The sequence below is a fragment of the Ischnura elegans genome, chromosome 11 (genome assembly GCF_921293095.1).
Source record: "Ischnura elegans chromosome 11, ioIscEleg1.1, whole genome shotgun sequence".
Taxonomy (NCBI): Eukaryota; Metazoa; Arthropoda; class Insecta; order Odonata; family Coenagrionidae; genus Ischnura; species Ischnura elegans.
Window position 1 is genome coordinate 95,091,949 of NC_060256.1, and position 24,448 is coordinate 95,116,396.

The 24,448-nt window shown below is 41.0% G+C and overlaps 1 protein-coding gene and 1 long non-coding RNA gene across 2 annotated transcripts; both read left to right on the forward strand.

Annotated features, from left to right (window-relative positions):
* Positions 1 to 9,232: 9,232 nt before the first annotated feature.
* On the forward strand, positions 9,233 to 15,179 carry LOC124167995. The gene is made up of 2 exons (XM_046546076.1): positions 9,233 to 10,299; positions 14,920 to 15,179. Exon 1 carries the CDS (start codon positions 9,347 to 9,349, stop codon positions 10,271 to 10,273), a length of 927 nt encoding a protein of 308 aa, XP_046402032.1. The 5' UTR covers positions 9,233 to 9,346; the 3' UTR covers positions 10,274 to 10,299; positions 14,920 to 15,179.
* A 573-nt stretch (positions 15,180 to 15,752) lies between these two features.
* On the forward strand, positions 15,753 to 20,709 carry LOC124167997. Its single transcript, XR_006866811.1, has 3 exons — positions 15,753 to 15,819; positions 16,138 to 16,370; positions 20,486 to 20,709. It is a non-coding gene; the product is annotated as an uncharacterized LOC124167997 (long non-coding RNA).
* The last annotated feature ends 3,739 nt before the right edge of the window (positions 20,710 to 24,448 follow it).

Consider the following 24,448-nt stretch of genomic DNA (forward strand, 5'->3'; position numbering starts at 1 on the left):
AGATAAAAAAGTTCGCCATTGGGCACGATAGAAAACGTTCCGAAGGCCCAACGTCTACGGGGACGTGAGTTTCCTCAGTGCATTCCATTCGCTAATATTAATTACGATAAGGCCTTCGGTCGTGGAGTTTGACTTCTTCTTTGGAAAATCTGTCCCGTCCGCGTTCGTCCCCGACGTCTCTAGGTGCAGTGCCGGCAAAGGATGCAGGTTGCTTCGTGTGCCAACCTTCCGAGTTTTCACCGACGATCAGTTAAATAGGGCTCTTGGGTATAAACACATAATTGAAAACCATAGTGCAAGCGTGGATCCTGAGTCGTTGTCTCAAGCTTTGTCTTCTAAGGTGCAAAAGAGGCATGAAGAGTAATTTCCTGAAGGCAAATGATACTTAGGTTATCGTATCAGTAAAGATACATTTAAAATATTAGGAATAATTTATGCTAAAATTTCATTTGGAATCCTAGGCATTGCAATATTAGTCCATCATATATTGAAAGTAAGAATATATGTAGATACAGGAGCGTACTAAGGAATAATAGTAATTGCTGTACCTACAGGAATTAAATTATTATTTATTATATACCCCTACGTAAGAATGCAGTGCAAAATAAATATGTACTTAGGATAAGGTGAAGTGATAGTGATGAAATGCGATTTGGAAAAAGGTTAGATAAGGGGCCAAAGGATTTACTTAAAAGCTACTAAACGTCCACAGTTTTCAGCCCTCTGTGAATAGGATATTGAGCATTGGGACATGAAGACGGTACTCCTAGGTGGAGGAAAACGAAAAAATCTGGTAAGGTACGCAATTAAAAATACCAACGCTTTCCTTCCAGTGGGCGTGCGAACCACAAACACCGCTAAATATCAGGATGAGATAAATTAGGGTATGAATTATTTCACCTTAAATAATACGACGACTATCGATTCATATAAATTTATGACTTCAATATTTCACTAACTATTGAGTAATCATAGCGAAATATTTCTATTTGGAAATATCATGGCCTCACCTCCTGATATCGTCACTAGCAAAGTAAGACGGACATCATGCCGGCTCATTCACCAAACCTAAACCCCATGCAAAAAAATTATTGGGAATTATGACAAATGGCAACCGGGGGTGCTAGCAATCAAACGCATATCTACGACTTGTATAATACATGTCGGCCTCATGCACAAGAGAAATTAGTTGGATCAATGGCTAGACGTCAACATAAAGTTGTAGAGACATCGAATGACTCTACTCAATATTATGTAATAGAATAAATTTTATGGCTTAACTAATTAAGCACCTATTCTACAGCAGAAAAATCCTCAAAGAAAAATCATTTTTGTATTCTAATGAAAAGTATGAAGAATGGGGTCATCCATTTTGGTTAACTTAGTTTAAAATCATTGTGAAAACGTTTGAAACCAATATTATAACAAATTTAACCTTAAAAAATCAGTATCAACCTTTTCTTGAGCTAGCATTATGTACTCATTGACGTCATGATTTCTTTTTAAAAGGAATAAAGGATGATTACTTCGATTATTAACTCGATCCCTCTCAGAACTCCATCGCCACTATCAGTATGGAACAACGTATTAGCTATACACAATCGGCGAATATAAATACGAACTTCAAGAGACGAAAAACTTCGACACGTAGCCCGAAAGAAAACACTCCCTTCTTCCTCAGTGCATTCCATCTGCTGGTATTAATTCCGATTTCTCAGCGAACCGGCTCCATCAGTTAAGTGGGGCTCGTGGGTGTCTACATTCAATTGAAAACTCAATAGTACAAGTGTGGAGCCAGAGTTATTGTCTCAGGCTTTGTCTTCTAGGGAAAGAGGAAAGTGGGTGCAAGATAGGCATGAATAGTGAAATTCCCTGAAGGTAAATTATAATTGGGTACTCGCAGGTAAGAAACTAGTGCAATATTAATTGTTACTTCAGATAAAAAGTGATAATGAGGGTAATGTGATTAGGTAATAGGCAAGATTAGTGGCCAAAGATTTTACACAAAAATATGGTCTTGATATATCGTTTTTGCGACTTTTATGCAAAGGTTAAGTACTCTGCGTTGATGGAAGTAATTGATCCATCAGCCCAATTTGGCTGGTACATGGGCCACTGGGACATTAAAACGGCATTCCTTAATGGAGCACTAATATAAGGCATTTATATGATGCAACCAGAGGATACGAAAATAACAGGAAAAGAGAAAGTATGCAAGCTAAAAAAAGGCTTCGTTTGGTCAAAAAAATCGTCTGAGGAATGGAATGAGGAGGTATATTCTGTTTACATCAATGAAATTAAAATCAGTGTGACTCCGAACCATGTGTTTAAGAAAGGGTGAGAGGGTTGCATTCTTGTTGTGCGATATTTGTATTTTTGTTTTTTGCAATGACCGTGTTGAAAATGCTTGTTGTGCACAAAAGTAAATTTATGATTATGTTTGAATTGAAAGACCTCAATGCAGTGATAACTGCTCTTGATAAAAGTGTTACAAATAGAAGTGATGGAATATTGGTAAATTAAAGCAAATTATTTAAAGAAGTGCAGACCGAATATCAAACGGGCGAATAGAGTGTTGCGGTTTTTAAAGGGGACTTATGATTACGGATTATGTTTAAAATAGGTAACTAATCACTGCGTCATGTAGACGCATCTCATGCTAATGAACTGTTAGATTGAAAATAATATACAAGGCTTGATTATGTCATATTAATGTGCTTAATACATGAAACAGCAGAAAGAAATAGAATGCAGCGACTTACAGCGCAGAAGCAAAACACTTGGCCCTCATTGAAGGTACCAAAGGTATATTTTCTATATTTCAGAATCTTAATGTAAATAGAAACTTCTCCATGAATTAACTGGAAAGATGAATTGTATACTCAATTCCTTCATTGGTAACCAGCCTGCTCAGAACTTGCGATGAATAAAGCTAGAACAAATCATATTGATGTAAGTCTTCGTTAACATTATTTGAACGGGATCAACGACCATATGAAGTTCACAATGGAGGAAGACGGAGAACTTCTATTATTGGACTTTCTCGTGGAAAAAGAGGGGATTGGAACATGGGCATATACTCATTACTCAACGCAAATAAATGTAGTGGTGAACACCTTGAGACACCGCTACAACACAATAATCGACCGAAACAACTCAGCCGAAGAAAGGCGGAAACTAGAGGCCTTCCTGCGGCCAAATGAATGCTACGACAGAATTATCTCGCCAGTATTTAATAGAGTCATGAAAAAGAATTACGAGGACAAAGAAAACACCGCAGAAGCAGCGAAGTCCACAACAAATAACCTCAGCGACCGAAAGAAAGCCTACTGCATATAAAGTTGACGACGGAAAAATTTGGAAATATCCAAAGAACATGTCAGATAAAATCTTCTCACCTCACGTGCAGATGAAAAAACCTCTTTAAACCCGTCAAGGACAGAGCTCCACTACAAGTCGAAGGGGTCTAACGGATCCTTTATCAAACCTGGGGGAAGAACTACATCGGCGAAACAGGTGGATGAGCTAGAACACGCCAGGAGGAACACGAGAGGGCGAGTCGACTGGGGTAGTCAACTAAGTCCACGGTAGCCGAACACGCAGAGCTAGGCCACGCAGTCGACATTAAAGGAACAGAAATTGTCGCCTATGCGAAAGGCTTTAAACAGAGAGTCTCAGAGAAGCCATTGAAATAAAAAACAGGGAGAAGAATAATCTTAACTGTGACATCGGAGTTAAAATAATTCGTACTTGGCAACGCGCAATTCGGAATAACATTCAACAACCGACTCCTCCAGCTCCCATCTCCGAATACCTATTTAAATATATGAACAAAAATTCCTACTTCAACTTATTCCCTTGAGAAAGCAACCAGCATTCGTCGTGCAAATGTTGGGGCCCCCGAAAATTGACGCAGCGACATGACATAGCCATAAAAGTTTTTTCACAAAAACAGTGATGATCGCTATCCCTTTGTTAGAGGGATTATAGTATTTTAAGGTTGAACCCCCAACTAAAGAAATGGTAGCCAGCATTTTAAAGAAACATTTGAAAGCATTTACAGTTGCAAAATTTAGATAATGGTTGATATTATCACAAAATGTGATCATATGAATATTGTTTCATTTTGGGTGAAAAGCGTGGTATAGTTATAGGAGATGCTGTGTTGTAAATATGTAACGTGTAACTACGAACCAACTTCGATATATTGGCAGCACTGTTTCGATGTGGTTGTGTGTGTTCTCTTTTGTGGTCACGTCACTGAGTCCGTTCCCACGACAGACAATTGTATCCATTGAATTTTTACGAAGCAATGAAGGTCTTAAAAACATTGAATGCAGGGTAAATTATTGAAGGCTGTAACCCGAGCAGGATGATTAATTTAAGGATGCTTTCTAAGGCAATGAGTAGCCATAGTGATGGAGCTATGAAACTTCCACCGTCAACGAAAGATACTCGCCCTAACCCAATGGATAAAATCCATCAGGAGATTAACCTTTCAAATAGGAGTATCTTTATGTTACCATTATGTAAAATAATGGAACCTGTGGGTGAAGAAAAGTAAAACCTTTGTTTAGGTTTACAGTGATTAAAAAATCGATACATCCCTCATTACAGGAGCAGTAATATCAATTACATGCCTATTGAGTGCGCTTCGAACTTGAAAACGGGCAGAAAACATGAAGGTGGAAATTCGAAGAATGCTCCTCGACGAATTAAGAGTCAGCGAAATAAAATTCCGGAAGTGGAAGACTTATGGAGTGGAAGCTACTGACTAATTCACGAAGGGTAAGTGCATTGAATGCCGGGTAAATTATTTAAGGCTGTGCTGGAATACGGTAACGAATGTTAATGCTGGAATAGGTATAATGCTTAGCAAAAGCGCCGATTAAAAAGCCACCTAATGCATGATGAAAGGTTGGTAATGGTTAAGGTTCAAAACAAAGCCAATAACTATTGCATCTCCGAATTTTTTTAAGCCTGCATACAAGTTGATAAATTGCAGAAGTGTAGCAAGTGTTATCAAGATATCACGGAAATATTCAAACAGGTTAGAGGTGAAGAAAATGTAATTATTCTCAATGAATGTAATGCTTTCACTGGCGAATTTCGAGACGGGAGAAAAACCGAGAAACAGAGATGATGTATCCAAAATGAAAGACTAACAAAGAACATTGCCAGTGGTTGCGAATAAAAAAAACATATCCGAAGACGATATACAAGGAAATTGCTAGTAGAGATGAGAGATTCTAAGTTGATGAAATGCTAGGAACTTGTTTGAGGTTAATTCATGAACTACAAAATAGACGTCAAACATTACCTTGTGATATAAAAGACCGAGGCTATGTCCCATTGCAATATTGTGTTCCCAAAAATAAAAAAAATAAGAAAGCGATGAAAAGCATTTGGCAAGTTGAAAATAAATAAAACTTGGTATCAAGTGTAATTGCAGGAGGCAGAGTAGAACAAAATAGCATCGGATGTGACCGAGAAAGCAGATGAAGAGAGTCGAGAGAAATTGAGGAGTGGCCTAATGGAAGCAGCTGAAGAAGTTCTTGGGAGATGGAAAATCATCAGAATGAATCACGCAAAAAGTCTTTAATCCCACTGAAGGCACCACTAAAGTAAGTAGTGTGCTAAAGCTGACGAATGCTAAATGAGAATAAGGAAAGATATTTGTCATAAATCTAGGGAGACCAGAGAAACGTGGTCGGGAATACAAAAACATCGTGCGCGTGGAAAAGTAGAGGCTCGCTGGGGGAACGACTTCAAACAATGAGCGTAAGATGAATACCATAAGTGACTAAAACGGAGAACTTATGACCGATGACTAATAAAAGTGAAGACATGGATTGAATATCTGAATGAGACGTGTATAGGAGGGTGACTAAGTACGAAATCAATTTAATGGACATCGAATATTAAATATTAGAGATTAGCAAAAGAATAGCGTTAAAATATGGAGACAAACATTGGAAGGAGTCGAGCAGTTTCTCACAAAATGCCTTTATTCTCCTTCTTCCGTGAATAATTTGACGCAGCAGTAGTGTGGATTGGAATTCAGTGCTTAGAATTTTGAATGAAGTTAATTAAACAATGTTGAACACTGATATGTGAATGATCCACAATTCAATTAAAAATACAAGCATGGGTGATACCTAATAGGGCTCAGCTATGAAAAATCAAGAATTACGAACCAAGTCAAGTGATCTGAGGTAGTGTTATTTCATATGAAATTTTCATAGTTTACAACTAAAAAGGCACCGATTACATCAAAGATAGTACTGGGAGTTTACACGGATGAATATCCACGAGGAGAAATCAGCACACGCTTATAATATTTGTAAAGTAGAAAAACATTCTAATAAAGATGGGCAGAACAACGACCAATGCCATCTGAAAATCATGCATCAAATACTAGAGTGTAGCAAACGACAGGAAGTTAAGAATAGAATAAAACTAGGGAAATAAACACGGGAAGAGGTCGGCCAGTTTAAATATTTCGGAAGCAGGATAACCAGGTGTAGAAACAAGAGAGATGTAATCAGTAGAATAGCCGAGGCGAAGAGAAGCTTTCAGAAAAAATATTGCATCAATTTGCTTAAAAAGCGGGAAATTTTTTCACGAAGTTCATAAACCTTCGATCAGAACTTAAAATTCGAGTATGGCAATATGGCAATGAATCATGAGCAACTACAGCAATGGAAAAAGCGATGGTTATTCGGCTGTATAAAAATTAAATGGATCGATCGAGTGAGGACTACGGGATTCCTCAGAAGAATGGGAGAGAATAGAAAGCCTAGTCAATACTTAAGGTAGAATACACACCGTTGTAATCGAACATAACTTGAGAAACTGATCTTTATAGATTGATGAAGGCAATTCTCGACGATGTTAAGAGCGGAAAAAAACACCTCTGATTTCGTATTAAAAAAACAGAAATGAAGGATATGAAAGCATTTGAGATAATCCATCGCTCTCACCGTGACATGATTATATATTAAAATGTAACCTCTCAAAATTCACGTGAAATAAATAAACTTATAGCAGTTTCAATTCCTTCTGGTTGTCTTTGTAGTCACGGAGATTCAAACCAGTTAAAAGCTGAGGATTCCTAGCATAAAACACTGTTATAAAATAGCAAATGATGAAATATCGTTAAAAAAACGATCACCGAATAAGTATATTTTTGCGCACCGCACACGATTTGTTATTTATTTGGCTACTAATACAGAAAAGAGAAGCAGAATATCTGTGTCTGGGAATATTCAAAGACTTATCAACTGAAGTGATAGCTATTGACTCACCATATTCCTTTAGCCTTCCTGTTCCTTGAAACCTTATTGGAATACCCCATTCAACCCCAACCGTTTCACGGCACTGATCCGCTAACCCAATATTAATCGAGGACCTGAAAAGAAAAAGTTCGCATTAATGGCTGGCAATATTCACGCAACAAAAGTTTACACTATACACTCAGCATAACTTAAGGATTATTGTGAAATTATAAGATATAACTAAGTATCTTACTAACGACGAAAAGGTGAAATAAGTGGAAAAAAGAAAGGGCCAAGTGAAGTGCTGTAAATCAAATTATGATCGCCAATGTTCTATTATTTTTCCTCTAAATCAAAATCACATGAACAATAAATGCGGAGCGGTTACAGAGTGGCAGATGCATGTCTTAACGAATTTAGTAGATTGCAAATTCGCAGGCTTAAATATCTAGGACTATTTAAAATGCCTCGTAGAAACTTTAATTGTGCGGAATTACTCGCCATTCAGGCACCAATTAGGGAAAATTTTAAAATGATCAATATGTTTTCCTTGCTTGCAACTGAAGAAATCGCGGATAGGAGCTTCATTTTGAAATTACAGGTTCTCTCACAATCAGCAACGAAGCAGCTTGGCTAGCATAAAATACACATTCCCACGTCTAATTTTAATACTTAATTTTTACAGTCACAGCGATAAAGTTCATCAGTTTGACCTTCGTCAAAAAAGGAACTAATCTGCTGAAGTAATAGAAGTAAGCTACCGGATTGCCGTTGGGATCATAATTCCTACAATCAAGTCGTTATCTTTGATCTTCTTATAAACACGATAAAGGTAAAGCTAAAACTGCTCACAGGTTACTTACTCATTTCAAAAGTTGGCACTTCATAAAGGAATGTAATTTTCACAATTTACACTCATTACATTCGAAAAAAATTCAATTCAGTCAAGGGTCCAACGCGTTCAATGATCGAATATTAGCTCTGGAAACAAATAAAGTACAGAACTAAGTCCATTGCCGACATACTTTTCACAAGATCAGGAAAACTTTCTTAGATCACAAAATTTTAAGAGAAAAACAGGACGGTATTTATCGATGAGGATATTTCCCTATCACTAGCGTACTATAAAAAAACCCTTGTGTCACTAATATTAACTTCGAGGCAATTTCACACGTGGTAATAAAAGTTGAAATGTGAAAGTAATTGGCGTAATACATATCGTCACTCAAAATATATGCCGCTATGATCACGATAAGTGAATGATTTTGAACAAATTGTATTTGCGAAGTATCCTACACTTCAGAGAATAAGTTTAAAATGCATTGTATATAATATGAAAAGGATTCACCAAAGAAGCAGATAAGGTACTCACCTCTTAACCCAAAGACAGCTTGCCGCGAACTGAAGCCCAGAAACAAAGGGAGGGGATGTTCCGAAACTCCGTCAGCCATGTCACGTGTGCCTGTGACGTCACGATAATTTCGAACCCATTTATTTATTTCGGCAACGATAAATCTATTTAAAAAAATCGCTGGATATCGTAAAGGTCATTTGAAAATTTATCCAATAAAATACATCAATAAATACGGTCATGTTCTATATTATAAATAATAAAATATATCCCGCTGTAAGTATCACGAAGATGGGACGTGACCTCCTTTTTCCACCTCTCGCCACCCACCGCCCATGGGCCGCTGCATTGGCGGTTTGCGTCTCGTCTTATCACCCTTCCTGTCACGTACCCCACTCCCCATCTCCTTAGGCGTGAGAACCGTGCAGCGTCAGCAGAAGGCAGCCTCTTGGGTGGCCGCGAATGGGAAATACAGATATCACGCGGAGAGGCGTGCTATGAGAACGGCCGTTGGAGTTGCGTCCACGAAGAGGACGAGAGTGTGTTTGGCGGCTGTAGAGTGCGGATGTGCCCAATAAACCTGCTTGAGTAATGGAGTTTTTCCTTTAAACTAATCCTGCCTTTCCCTGATGCTATCGATATACTGAACCTTACATCTGGTGTCAGAAGTGGGATCGATATGTATCAGGGGGCAGTACACGAGACGACCTAAGGCGAGATGGCGAGTCGGGTTAGTTTCGGCGGGCAAGAGGTGGACCTCCAACGGGTGATCGACGACTTTGCAGACAAACTTGAGCAGCTGGGTGCTGAGAACGAGCGTTTGAGAGCCGTCGTCGCCAGGGGAGAAGGGCAGGAGGTCGCTTCACCCGCGAGGGCAAAATTCACCCTCCTAAATTCCATAGAACCCTTCCATGGTCGCCCCGGCGATGACGTCGATGCCTACCTCGAGCGAGTCCAGCAGGTGGCGTCCCTGAGCGGATGGAGCGATGGGGAAACGCTCGCCGCCGCGCGGCTACGTCTGGGTGGGGAAGCCGCGGTGTACGAGCGCACGAGATCAGAATGTAAGACGGCGGCCACTTACTCGGCGTGGAAGAATATCATTCTCGACCGCTATCGCTCGAAGAAGACCGCTCGTTTCTACCGAGAGCTCCTAGCAGTCATTCACATGGAGCCGAAGGAGGACATCGAAGAGTTCGCGGATCGAGTCAGGCGGATCAACGCGCGGACGGCGGAAATCGGCGGAACTCCGGAGCGGATGGAGGCAATGAGATACGAGGCTGATCAGCGAGCCTTGGATGCCTTCTTGAGAGGCCTTTCGGGCGAATTGGGCAGGCTATGCCGACTCGCTATGCCCGAGAGTTTCGACGCCGCCGTCGCGACGGCAGTGAGAATCCGGGAGGCTGAGAGGACGCCGCGTAATCCATCGCCCAGTCGTCGAGCGTTCCAGGTGACGGCTCGTGAGTGCTACAATTGCGGGCGCACTGGCCATTTCGCCCGTGAGCGTCGCAGCCAACGCCGTGGGAAGTGCTACAGCTGCGGCGTGGAGGGCCATTTTGCTCGTGAGTGCAGGAAGGGGTCATCGAGCCGGGCGGCCAATTTAAACGGCAAAGGGGTCGACCGTCCCGCCGGCGCCGACCCCTGGTAAAGGAAGTGCTGATTCCAGCCGTCCAGGTGAGTGCGGGAGTGAAGGACTTAGTCGTGCGAGCGGTGGTTGAAGGGAAAATGTGCTCGTTTCTGTTAGACACTGGGGCCCAAGTGTCATTATTAGTGCGGGGATCGTGTAGAGGGAGCGGGATGAAGCCGTCACAATATCGCATCCGAGGCGTCGCGGGGCGGGTGCTGAAAAGTTATGGTGAGAAGTCGGTGTCTTTAGAAATAGGCGGTTATGTTTATCCAATCAATGTGCAAGTAGTTGAAACATTGGGCGGTTTTGAAGGGATTTTGGGGTTAGATTTTCTATGTAAATACGGATGTGTAATCAACCTTCCAGAAAGGGCAATGAAACTAGACGGGCGTGTTATTCCGCTGCACGGGGCTGATGGGGTAGAGAATGTTCATTCGGAAAAGACATTTAGTGCGTTCCGGATCACTACGGACCAGGACCATATGGTAATTCTTTCAGATGAGGAGTACATACCGCCGCGGTCTGAAAAAAGGTTTCGAGTGACTGTACCACGCGCGGCGGTAGGGGGCGCAGAAATGGTTGTGATAGAACCCAAATTGATTGAAGTGGAAGGATGTGCCGTTGCCCGGACTCTGAGTAGGGTGGATGAGGAAAACCGGGTAATAGTAATGATGTCTAATTGGAGTGACGAGGGAATTAGAATACGTCGAGGTACGACGATTGCCGCGGCAAACGGTGTGGAAATTAGTGAAGTTCCGGAAAGAGCAATTAGACGCGCGGAGAAGGACAAGTCGGGGTGGGATCTCACGGAAAAACTTGCACACCTTTCAGAGTCGGAAAGGAAACCTCTTCAGGAACTAATAGAAAGTTTTCGGGGACTATTTAGTGAAAAGGAATCCATCCCTGTTACTAATCTCGTCGAACATCATATTCCTACTGGTGACGCTCGTCCAATATACCGACGTCCGTATCGGATTCCTTTTCACCAGAAGCCCTTGGTTGAACAATTCGTCCAAGAGCAGTTAAAAACTGGGGTAATATCCCCTAGTTCCAGTCCTTGGGCGAGCCCAATTGTTATTGTTCCAAAAAAGTCTACCGATGGAAAGCCGGCGTACCGTTTTTGTGTAGACTTTAGGGCACTTAATGCTGTCACAATTCCTGACGTGTACCCGCTACCTAACATAGTAGAAACTTTGGATTATTTAGGGGGGTGTCGCTATTTCACTACTTTGGATATGACGAGTGGTTATCACCAGATACCCATGGCTAAAGACTCGCAGGAGAAAACCGCGTTTATTGTCGATAGTGGCCTGTATGAGTATAAACGCATGCCCTTCGGCCTTAGGAACGCGCCGGGAAGTTTTCAGCGGATGATGGACGGCGTACTTAGAGGCCTTAAGCCGGAACGTTGTCTCGTCTATTTAGATGATATTATCGTATTCAGTGACACGGTGGATGATCATGTTGTCCGGTTACGCTCTGTTTTCCAGCGGCTAAGTGACGCTGGGTTGTCGTTAAAAATGGAGAAATGCAATTTTGCGGAAAGCAGCGTGAAGTATTTGGGTCATGTGATAAGTGGTGAAGGGGTGCGACCGGAATCAGAAAAAATTCAAGCGGTGCGAGATTTTCCAACACCTACGAACGTCCGAGAGCTGCAGTCATTTCTCGGCCTGGCTAACTACTATCGGCGATTTGTAAAGGGATTCGCGTCGATTGCAAAGCCGCTCACAAATCTTCTTAAAAAGGGGAGGGCATTCGAGTGGGACGCTGAATGCGAGGCTGCTTTGAGTCAATTGAAATACTCTCTAACTTCCACCCCTGTGCTGGCATATCCTGATTTTCGGAAACCGTTCACGTTGTCTACCGATGCTAGTAATCACGCCCTCGGCGCCGTGTTATCACAAGAGATTGGTGGAGAAGAACATCCCGTCGCCTTTGCATCTCGTAGGCTTAATCAAGCGGAGCAAAATTATTCTGCCACTGAACGAGAATTACTCGCCGTCGTTTGGGCCGTAGGGTATTTCAGGTGTTACTTATATGGGCGAAATTTTAACATTATCACTGATCATGCGGCTCTTAAATGGTTATTTAGTCTGAAGGATCCTAATAGCCGGTTGATTCGTTGGACATTAAAATTGTCGGAATACGACTACGAGGTGTGTCATAAGCCGGGGAAATTGCATGGGAATGCCGATGGGTTGAGCCGCAAGGTAAGAAAAGTCGCTGCAGAGGAGGAACTGAATCTAAAGGAGGCGCAAGAAGCAGACGCAGAGTGCATCGGATGGATCGGGAAGAATAAGTTTGAATTTGCGGATGGCTTGCTGTGTCGAATTGAGGAAGGGGTGCACAAAGTAGTTGTTCCTGCTGGTTTGAGGAGGCAAATACTAACGCAGTGTCATGACCATAGGCTCGCTGGGCACATGGGTGTAAATTCCACGAAGTATCGCGTGGGCGGTCAGTATTGGTGGCCGGGATGGAAGAAAGACTGTACTGATTACGTCAGGGGGTGCGTGTCATGTCTACGTAGGTCGCCATATGGGAAGACAAAGGCGCCATTGCAGCCGCTGCCGGAGGCGGACCGACCATTCCAATTCATTGCACTAGACATCGTGGGGCCGCTCCCAAAAACGGAACGCGGAAATCGTTACGTATTATCCATCATAGATCATTTTTCACGGTATTTGGTGATGGCGCCCTTGGGGGATCAAACCGCGGAATCTGTGTCCGTTACTCTGGTGCGCGATTGGATACTTAAGTTCGGTGTCCCGGAAAAAATACTTTCCGATCAGGGTAGTAATTTTACCTCGGAACTCTTCCAGAATGTGTGTCGGTTGTTGGGCATAGAGAAGTTACAAACCTCCCCATTCCACCCCCAATGTAACGGCAGGGTCGAGAGAGTACACCGTACAATAGCTCAGATCATATCCCACTATGTTAATTGCAAAAACAATGACTGGGATTTATGGGTAGGTTATGCAGTCTGTGCATACAATTCAAGCTGGCATAGAAGCGTACGTCGTTCCCCTCATGAAGTGATATTCGGGGAAAGGCTAAAGACCCCCTTTGAGTGCGTGAAAAACGCCCCTGTTTCCGTGGACGATTTTGTGTCCCAGCTACAAAATAGACTGCAAGTGATTTGGAAAGATTGTAAACGGAATAATCGCAGAGCCCATGAGGAACAAGCTAAAGGATTAAAAAACACTAAAAGGGGGAGAAATTATGTCGCGGGTGAGTATGTGTACTTGACGGACCCAGTTCTTAAACCGGGCAAAGTGCGAAAGTTTCACAGCCCCTGGAAAGGACCGTATAGGGTGATAGAAGTACTTTCCCCCTCCAATTTAAAATTGCAGCTTCAGCATAGGACTGTGATCGTACATAAGGATCGAGTGAAACCCCACCCTAGTCATCTTTCGATTCCTCCCCCACCCCACGGAGAAAGACGGCGTGGCAGACCGAGAAAGGCCGTATCCGATAGTGAATGGGAGGAATGCATTGGCGAAATTCCGTTTGCGTGTGCTGATCGAGCGTGCAAAAAACAAAAGCGAGAAGCTGACTGTATTTTCCGCCCTGAGGTGTTTAGAAGGGGGAGGGGAAGACCAAGGAAAAATTTACCTTATATGACTAATTCCACATGTCCTCCTCAAGAATCGCCGAATACGCGAATTGAAGCCCCCCCTTCCCAAAGTGAGCCCTCCCCCACCCCTAGTGTTGGTGAAATCCCTCAAGTTTCCCCCCCTGAGTCCACTGTCTCTCGAGAGGAAGCATCAAGCCCAGACTTGAATACGGAGTGTAACGAAGAATCGAGTGTTAACTCGGCGGCCGGCGAAGAAGAGTGTCAACAAACAGTGCGGCATCATCTGGGCGGTGAGCGTGAGATAGGCTGCATTCCTGCGAAGGTCGACACGCCGGCACTTCCGCGGAGACCCCCATATCATCTCCGCCCTCGACCGCGACGGCAGGACGTCTCGCCGCCAGCTAGGGAAGACGTCATTGACGAGAAGATGCCCTTAACCTCCCCTGCCCCCCCCGACGAGGTCCCAGTGGGTGTGAGTGGTACCCGTGTCTACGACTTACGGCCGAGACGAGAAAAGTAATTCAAGGGCCAGTGTTTGTCCCGTAGCGTGAAATGTTCAGAGTGTGTGAATGATTTAAAATAAAACCGTTTGCCCTTCCCAACCCCCTTGCCCCGAAGAGCTTTTTCATGGCTGTCAGAGATCCTGAGAAAAGTGACGAAATTTTTATTGTGTATCGCGTAGAGTAAATGAAAGTGAGGAGAAGTGAAGTGAGAAGGAGAAAGACGCGTGAAAGCTTTGAATAATTTGTTCTCTTTCCTATTCTTTCTTTCACGGGGGCGTTTGAATTGTACTTTCATAGTTTGGTTTGTGATTTTATTGTTGATGTACTGAGTTTGTTGATTTGTGTAATGGTAGAAGTGTAATTATTATTCCACGATGGTTTTGATAATGTTTATTTTTTATTATCTCTCAGAATTAATTTTTGTGTGAACATTATTCCTTGAATGCTATGTTTTTTTTCTTTTATTTTGGGGACATGATTTACCATTACTGTGTGTTAATTTTTTTCTTTTGTATCGTGTGGATAATCCCAATTGCTTGGATGTTTTTGGTTCTTTGGTATATATTGTCACTTATTAAGCATTTTTTCAGTTTCCGGCCATCCCCATTTAATCGGGGGATTAAATGTTGTTTGGAGGGAGGGTGATGTAAGTATCACGAAGATGGGACGTGACCTCCTTTTTCCACCTCTCGCCACCCACCGCCCATGGGCCGCTGCATTGGCGGTTTGCGTCTCGTCTTATCACCCTTCCTGTCACGTACCCCACTCCCCATCTCCTTAGGCGTGAGAACCGTGCAGCGTCAGCAGAAGGCAGCCTCTTGGGTGGCCGCGAATGGGAAATACAGATATCACGCGGAGAGGCGTGCTATGAGAACGGCCGTTGGAGTTGCGTCCACGAAGAGGACGAGAGTGTGTTTGGCGGCTGTAGAGTGCGGATGTGCCCAATAAACCTGCTTGAGTAATGGAGTTTTTCCTTTAAACTAATCCTGCCTTTCCCTGATGCTATCGATATACTGAACCTTACACCGCGGAAAATCAATAATAGGATTAACCAATGAGTTTCGTTCATTTGGTGCCGCTGTTATACAAAAATAGCGCGGAAATTCTTAAGCGGCCAACGATCGAACCACACGTCACCAATGTTCTAGAATTTTCTAGTCTTCTGCGAAGGTCATTAGGTACGTTTGCAAAATACGTGATCGCATTACGAAAAACAGTACATCAACGGTCCGCATTCAACTGTGGTCCCCAAATCAGCACCACCCCCTCTCACTACTTACGAAGAAAGCGCACCCCATACCCTCACCAACCGTCCTTTCGGTAAAGTCACACTTCTGAATGTTTTTAAATTGTTAAATTAATTTCCTGGATTGTTTCATCCGGTTCTTCCGTTCGTTGAAGTCATTATGCGGAAACGAGGATGGAGAGCGATTACTACAAGCTGCATATCAACGGAAATACTACGAAGAAGTGCAGCGGTATTGACTGAGGTAAGTGAGCACAAGTAATTTTTATGAAATAGTGGACCGAGAAAGTAATTTTAATCATTATTACCCACAAGCATTGACATGTCACTAATTAAGATACTCTTCTTTCACTATGCTACAGATGCTAACTTGCATGCTCCTTTATACAATTTTTCATTTATAATGGCGTTAGTAGCTATCAAACCTTTCTTGGCCTCAAAATAGTGTTGTTAAGCCTGAATAATTATGTCATTATACTTTCATGTGCACGCCGATGAAATTAATTGCTGCGTATTGAATTATAATAACAAAGCAGTATCTCTTTTTTCTGTTAATTCGCAGATTCGTTTCCTTGATAGCCAAGCTCAACTTGAGCCATGTCCGGGTGGAGTAACCACATGCCGTTTTCTTTATACAAAGAGATTGCTAAATGGTTCATTACGAACCAACGGAAGATATAAGTCACCTGCGAAAGTTACTACTTCAACGAAAGCATAAGGACCGACAGATGAAAATGATTTCTTTCCGTGAAGAAAGACAACATTCTTGGTCTTAAACGTCGAATCTTAATCAAGGTAAGTCACGTCGTTATGATATCATCATTAGACTTAATCAGTTTGTAACGACTCAAATTCATTATCTTTGATATGGATTTTTTATTCTTCATTGAAAGCATAAAAAATGGCATCTTGAGTAGGTTTAAACATATTTTAAATTAATACAAATTTTGGTTTAATTTTCCCCGAAATAAAACCATTGTCAATTATAATTATTGCGGATTTTAGGCGCTACTTTTTTGCGCCACCAGGCATGCCTATTAGAAGTTCTGTGTTTAGAGAGGTTGCGTGAAGGAGATTTCGCAACAGATCATCGAAGCCACAATGATTCGACACTTACATCCTTTAAAATTTCAAGAAAAGGCTCTACGGAAATAATCAATGAAATTCAGCTTCAGCACAAGCCAAGATCATTGGTATTTAAATGGTCACCTTTGCTAGAGGGAAATTTCAATTGACAAATTGATACTAAATGAGTTTGTGGATTGTAATCAACGCGTTTCTGCATGGGAATATCTTTGAATGTGTAACTTATCAGTATAGTGTAATTTAATGATAATGGCCGTAGTCAACAAAACCTAAAGAGATAAGTATCGTCAGCCCCGTAACTTTTAAACACAAGGTAAGCCGACAAAATATACGGTCAATTCCCTTGAATATTCTTTCGCAACTCACCAGTTATGGCAGTACAACAAGAAGGGTCTCGTGGTTTACTTCAGCTCTCAAGCTGTTTCGATTTCTCCGTAAACTATTCAAGTAAATTATTCACTTAATTAATTCATTATTAGTTGACCCGAGGTATCACTTACATTTGCACGCTCATGTGTTAACAGCGCAGTGGGAAGTGGAAAAGAAGCATATCTACTTCTCCCAACCAAACTCGTTCCTCACGTTTACACACTTTTCCAAAGAGGCGATTAAGTTGTTCTTTTTATCTGACCCTGTTTTCACTGAACAAATACTATTATTAGTACTTTGTCTACACGACACTGCTTGCACTTTCAAACACTTTACAGATTAAAAACTGTCAGGAATGGCGCATCAGTACAGTATCATTATGGGGTGCAAAATTGAAGTATTAGAGCATTGCGAAGTTTTATACGAGCATTACGAATACTCATCCCAAGACATCTTCAATCAACTTAGTCGAACCTTTGAAAATATGTGCCCAGATCACGCGATAGCAACAGAGCAATACTAGGGCATTTATACCTACCTATTGAACTAATCTGAAAATCCTTTTTTATTTATCCCGCTATTCTACAAAATCCGATTGCGCCAACATCCAAGGAGTATTTTTCATTTTCAAAGAGACCCCACGAATTTGGACAAGAATCTTCCTTCCCATTAAAAAATGGAAATTAATCAATTTAAAAAATTACTTTCCGGAAAAACTGTGTAACCTCTACGTTGAATAAAACTGCAAGAGGAGAAGACTCCCTACCTTTTACTTGCTACCGGGTCCATCGGCGACAGAGCTCAGCTTTACAACAGCGACTCTCCAAAACACTTATATTCACCTGCACTTCACATTGAACACAACACTGACAATGAATTATTTGGTGAACCCTAGACACTTTCAATTCACTCTTTAGCCGATGAGTAACACATTCTGGTAACTTCACATACTTCCAAGAGACATAAACGCTGCTTCTTTCGTGATGAAGAACCAATTATAATTATCCTAGCGTTGAGGAAAAGGCTTTAAGAGATCGTTGACTGCTTCATTATAGGATTGCAGTGTCATTCACTGGATTAATTGAATTGTTCACTCCACCCTTCGTAAACTGTAAAAAGAACAAGAAGCAGCTTTAAGCTGTAGCACTAAAAATTTGGTACTGATGAAAGGAACAGTTCTTAATCATTATACTCGAAAGGAATATGTAGTCAAAACCAAGGATGTGGGTACAAAAACGGCAATAATTGTGACCAAATGATTTGCCAAAGAATGTTTCCTTCATGATCAAAAATTATGAACAATTATGATTAAATATGTAGATTATCATGGATTAAAAGGTTATTTACGAGAATAGAACTTACCCTTACACTTCAGCGACGGAGGATACACCTTCTTACCCTAACCGAACTGTTGTGAGAATAAAACTTCACTAGGTATGTTAGAATGAGGAGGAAAACCCAAAGTGACGCACAGCTTAATACTACCCGTCCTGAGAGGTAATGGAGGGCGGGGAATCACTAAGGATATCAGGGGAGGTTGCCGTGAACAGATAGCACAAGGCAGAGTCAAAATTGTCGGCCTGATTTTGAGTCGAAATGCATCGCGAAGGCCTTCGGGAGGGGTTCGGTTGGCGCGTCGTAGGGTGGAGAGCTGGTTGTTAAGGGGAAGTATGGAAGGAGAAGAAGAGGGGATGGGGGAAGGGGAGTCAGGGTGCCACAAAAGAGACCCTCTACATTCCTCTCGTGACGTCACATACTTTGGTCACAGGGTTCGCTAAATGGCGAATAGTCGCAGAGTGAGGTCTTATGTTAATTTAGCTGTGATAAAGCAATGAATTTACAAGTACGAGTTAAAGCGTGAATATTTGAACCATTTCACATGAATATGGACGTATATTTTGCTATTATGCGTAATATTACAATGAGCGTGCGGTGTGCATGCGGTTGTCCTTTTTCATGCTGCAAGTTGGTTATGGTTGGTTGGTTGGTTACAAACACCCGAAAAGTGGCTCGCAGAGTATTATGCTGATGTATAAGAATTAGAACATGAAGAATTTTCTGTTCAATCGCCTGCATGATTGGATTTGGTAAAACGGTACCTTCTTAAGTTTTTATGTCTACACATTTTGTTTCACGTTTTTATGTATCCTATTACCAAATATAAACACCAAGGAGAAGTTCTTAATTATTATACACAAAATAAACATTTGATGAATGTTTTTCATGACAAGTCCTCATTCGATTATTACAGTAATCTTTAAAGTTTCAACTCAACTATTAAGTATCACGGGATTAACTTCCATCCGAATCTTACTTCATTTTCGTAGCATGAACTGTGCTATCCAGAACTGCAATACATTACTTATCTTATGCTATCACCGCTTTCATGTATTGCATAATTTTTATACCTGGGTGGAGGTTGGTGCGATGGCGGTGGGTGACGAGGTTTTTAGTTTTCTGATCCCCCGACCAACCAACCACCTCAACTATAGATAGTTAAGATGTAATGGCTAATATATTTGACCTGAATATTTTTCATTTCTATTCAGTATTTTCTGTTTTCTTTTTATCCTCTTGGTTTAATTTTCCGTGTCTGAGTATTGTTTATTTTTTAATTTATTTTTTGTATGTTCTTTTTTATTTCCGAGGGCTGTTTTTTATCTCCAATGGGTCAAGAATAAAATACGGGGTGATCGAATAACAATCATTTCATCGCTAAGCATAATATTAAGTACACTTTCGCTTGATTTTCGTCGGAATCGCCTCGGCAATGGTTGTTCTTCATAGATCGTTGCTGCGAATGTCTTTCAATGAATTTCACCGGTATCCAGAATCCAATCGTCCGCTTTAAAGCGTTTCCCTCCCAGCCAAATTCTCTCTCCGGCGAAATATACGAGTCAAAAATCGCAAGTTCATTACTGCACAGAAGGTGATCGTAGACGCCCCATTGAAATTGCTCAAAGAACAGTTGGCTTGCACCAGCGCTTTGACGGGCGTTGTCATGTATCACATAATTTCCAGAATTCAGCAAGTCTCTTATTTTATTTTGAATGGCTCCGCGCAATCGACCAAGCATTTGCATTTATCGTTAAACCCGGCAGAATGAAATCTAAAAGTAACACGTCTTTTTTGTTTCTAAACAGAGTAGCATAATATTTCGATTGTTTAAGGATCGCATGAATTTTCTTGGTTTCCTTGGTGACTAACTTTAATGCCTCAATTGCTTTGGATGTAACTTTGTCTAAGGTCTGTCATATGGTATCCGTATCATCCTTAGTCACAGTTGATTTTGAAATATTTCTCTTTTATCAGCATAAAGGACAAGAAATTTCAATTCCCATTCATCAAATTTCGTTCTTGTCAATCCACAGTTCTTACTAAGGGAGAGAATCAATGGCTGTGATCTTGCTAATGAGGATTGCTACTCGTCTTAAACTGACTACTTGTGTTCGCAGATGACTGAGCTTGTGGTAAGGAGGGCGTGGAGTTGCCCGCTGCGTGCAATATCCTTCCGGATTACTCATACGATCCATGCACTAGATTGGAACTGCACTCAGCGTCCAAAAGAACGGATGGGCTGTCGGGCGCAGAGCCACCGGTCGCTTTCTCCCTTCTCCAGATCCTGCATCCGAGTAAGTGGTCGCCAAAGTGGACCTGCTATCTCCACATGCCCAACCGAGAGAACATCTGTGGCCCATGTCCAGGAGAGCGCGCCTTGCGATGGTCTAGGGGGACAGAGATAAGTTCTGGAATGAGCGGGTGAATGCCATTGGGAAGGCGGACGGATGATGAGAAATCTTTGTTTTCATCAAATTATAATCTCAGATGGTCTTCTATGATACTAATACCATCTGAGATCTACTTAATCTTAAAATTTAAAGAGGCTTCCTGTCACATGGTTCAATTAATATTTAAGTAGTAATTCTTCAATTGACATCAATCCATCTTAGAATCACATCACAATCTTACTCGAGACAAAAAGTAATCCAACATTCGCAACATCGTCGAAGTTAATATCTGCCAAATATTTTTGAAAGAAAATTTCTTCGCGACCTAGGCAAAACACTCTAACATATAATACTTAAAAATTCCTGTTTGAAATAGCATAAAACCTACCTCATTTAATCATACTAAATTTCTTCTTACGCCCATTAGGCACTATGTTTTTCTTTCCTTAATACCTTCCTTCAGCAGCATCTTGTCTATATATTCTTCTAAAATTTTCATATCTATTAATTAGGAGCATACATGATTCCATCGCCTAATAAATGTTCAATCACTTTCTGAAAATGGGTGTGTACCATAAAACAGTTGATTTCGCAATGAGAACCTGTGGGAACTCTTCTCCTCCATTGAATTCAAATATGTATTGCAAATTATTGTAAATTGAATTCAAATATATAATGTATTAGTAAATTAATTCCGCTTCATGAAAATACAGCACCTCACAAGAAGGATCACAATGAAATTGGCTGTACCAAAAATGCAAACGACAACGAGACAGCATCGCAAGACAACACAGCTGGTGAATAGATACTCTTCGTCATCTATTCTCCAGCCCTGATGAGGACACGGTGGTCTTTTTTGGGGGTTATATCGGCTTCCCTAAAGTTTCGGACGAATACCAGATCACAATGCATCACGGAAGAAGATAGTTCCAGATGACTTTGATTTAACTGAGTCTGCCACATGGTCACTAATAAATGCATTAAATAATAATTTATTGACAAGACTTTACGACGAATAGATACTATAGCAAGGATCTATTGTATTTATCTTTTGTAAGTTATTAAATGAGGTTCATGGCTCAATTTTGGGGCAATGCCCAAGTCTGTTGTAAAATATTGTAATGCAATAATTTATGTTGATGCCATAATTTGAACCATTAGCATTTGTAACCACCCATCAGAATCACTTGCTTGATTTTAGAAAATGAAATGTATAACGATAAATAATAATAAATAACGAAAAAACATCAGCGCCGATGGAGCAGCAGCAACAGAGAGAATTAAGAGGTAAAGAGAAAGTTGTTCTATCACGTTAGCATTTGTGATAAGTACTTATACCATACTTGTCATACCATCCGAAGAACAGAGTGATATGTTCCAAACGCCCTCCTTAAAGTGCTATGGCAAGCAAGGTGCAATCTTTGAAAAATCTTTTCCACTAGTATTTATATCCGGACACACAGGGAGCAGTTAGTTAAAACTGATGAAAATATCTAACTATAATTATCACAGCAACTAGACCGCAGAGTTCAACCTTAAGAATACATTATCTATAAACATTTTCTTTTCCCTTTTTTTATAATTATTAAATCAATTCATGTAGAATAATTGTTAAAGGAATCCACTGTTAGTGCAGGTTTCTTATTGTGAAGTTTGTTTAAAAACGTAGCTCAAGAAAAAAGGGTTTGCGTCTAAGTATAGATTCTATTTCAATCACTTGCTTTAAAATATTCACTTTCCAACATCCGTTTATTACAGTGATCCCCGTAGCCATCTCGGGACAGCCGATAAATGGATAAATTGACTTTGGGCGTATTCAATTTTCTCCCCCTTTTAATCTCTCCATTGCGGGCGTTCGCTATTCATCTTTTTTCGCGTCACGATCAACAGACTTCTTTGTATATCTGGTGTAAATATTTCGAGGTAACTCAGTGATCATTTTGTATATTTCTACTTAAACGCGAAAAGTTGACGAAAAACAGGGTCTGCGATTTTTCCACCGCATTGGCCACAAATAATACCACTAAATTGTGAGTTTTGACGAGAATTATTAAAAAAAACAACAAAATAATATTGTAACTATTGAATATCTACAAAAGGTGAGTGACTAGTTTTAACGTGCTGAATTTCGAAAAAAAACAATGCCGACAATTTTTGCGAAATTTGTTCAACTTTGAGGCTCTGTATTTTGTTTAAAAATTTAACTTAGGAAAAACTCTTTGCGTCACTAAATTATTGAATACAACTGCGCAAAGTTGCCACTTCCTGACAAAAAAAATATTTTTAGGTTTGGTCCAGCTTTTTCCATTTCGGCCCACTGTTTCCCCCGAATTCCGAGGAAATTATCAAGGAAATCCCGGGTAAGAAAATTCTAGAAGTGATAGGGATGTAAACACCTCAGCGATTTATTGTGAGGAATTCCTGAACCAAAGTGCAAAAATTTTCGGTCGTTTCATTTTTTCCTCTATTCAGCCATTTTCGACGTTCGTAGGGTGGACGAATAGGGAGAATGGTGACCCATTGGGTAGGTACTTGGAACAGGATCACCCAATTACTGCCGCAAATGAAACATCACACTAGGCTTACAATATCCTTTAATGTCACTCGATGATTTTGTGTCAGCAACGAAGGCTTACGTGCTGTGATAATGACAACTAGGTGAGACGATTAAATGATCGTCAATTATAGTGACGAATCAGCAAAGCTGTCACATTTTATACGAGAATTGAGAAAGAAAACTACCTTCAAGGAGAAGCATGGAAAAGATGGAATAATACACGAACAACATTTCAATCTCTTGCTGAAATGCTGTTCGAAGAGCCTGGGTTCCGGTAAATAGTGAAACATACGGACACCCCCCACAATAATGCTCGAAGCAGAAGGTGGCCTAGGGATAGCAATTTCCACCCCATTCCCTGAATGGGTGAATGTCAAAGCCCTGAGATGAACCTCGATTGGATTATCGATACCGAGGACACTGCGTAGAGGAGGCATACCCAATTCCATCACATAGGAGGCTGATTCCTGTTGACACCTCGCTCGCATTTTAATCAGCATTCAAAAATGTCCGTAGCACGGCGAAGAGTCCAATGCGATCCATATTTTTTTCAATAATTTCCAGTTTAATGTCTGCAAATGCGAGTAATATTTTTAAAAAGTTACGAATTTGACAAATCGTATCATCATGAATGTAAATAATATGAAAATACAGCACCTCACAAGCAGCATTACCATGAAATTGGCTGTACCAAAATTACAAAGGACAACGAGACAGCATACACAGCTGGTGAATAGATACTCTTCGTCATCTATTCTTCAGCCCTGATGAGGACGCGTTGGTCTATTTTGGGGGTTATATCGGCTTCCCTAAAGATTCGGACGAATATCAGATCACAAGGCATCACGGAAGAAGATAGTTTCAGATGATTTTGTCTGCCACAATATCACAAATATATTAATTGATTGATAATAAATTATATAGAAGGCTTGGCGACGAATAGATACGGCAGCGAGGATCTATTGTATTTATCTACTATAGATATCTATTAAATGAGGTCCATGGCTCGATTTTGGGGCAATACCCAATTTTGCTGTAAAGAATAGCAATTCAATAATTATACCTTCCCCCCCCCCCTGAAAATCGAATCATAATTTCTGTTAGCTACTCGAGTGACGACTTCTGTAAACACA

Coding starts and splice junctions, on each gene's coding strand:
- LOC124167995 (XM_046546076.1), top strand. CDS start 9,347: ATGGCGAGTCGGGTTAGTTTCGGCGGGCAAGAGGTGGACCTCCAACGG.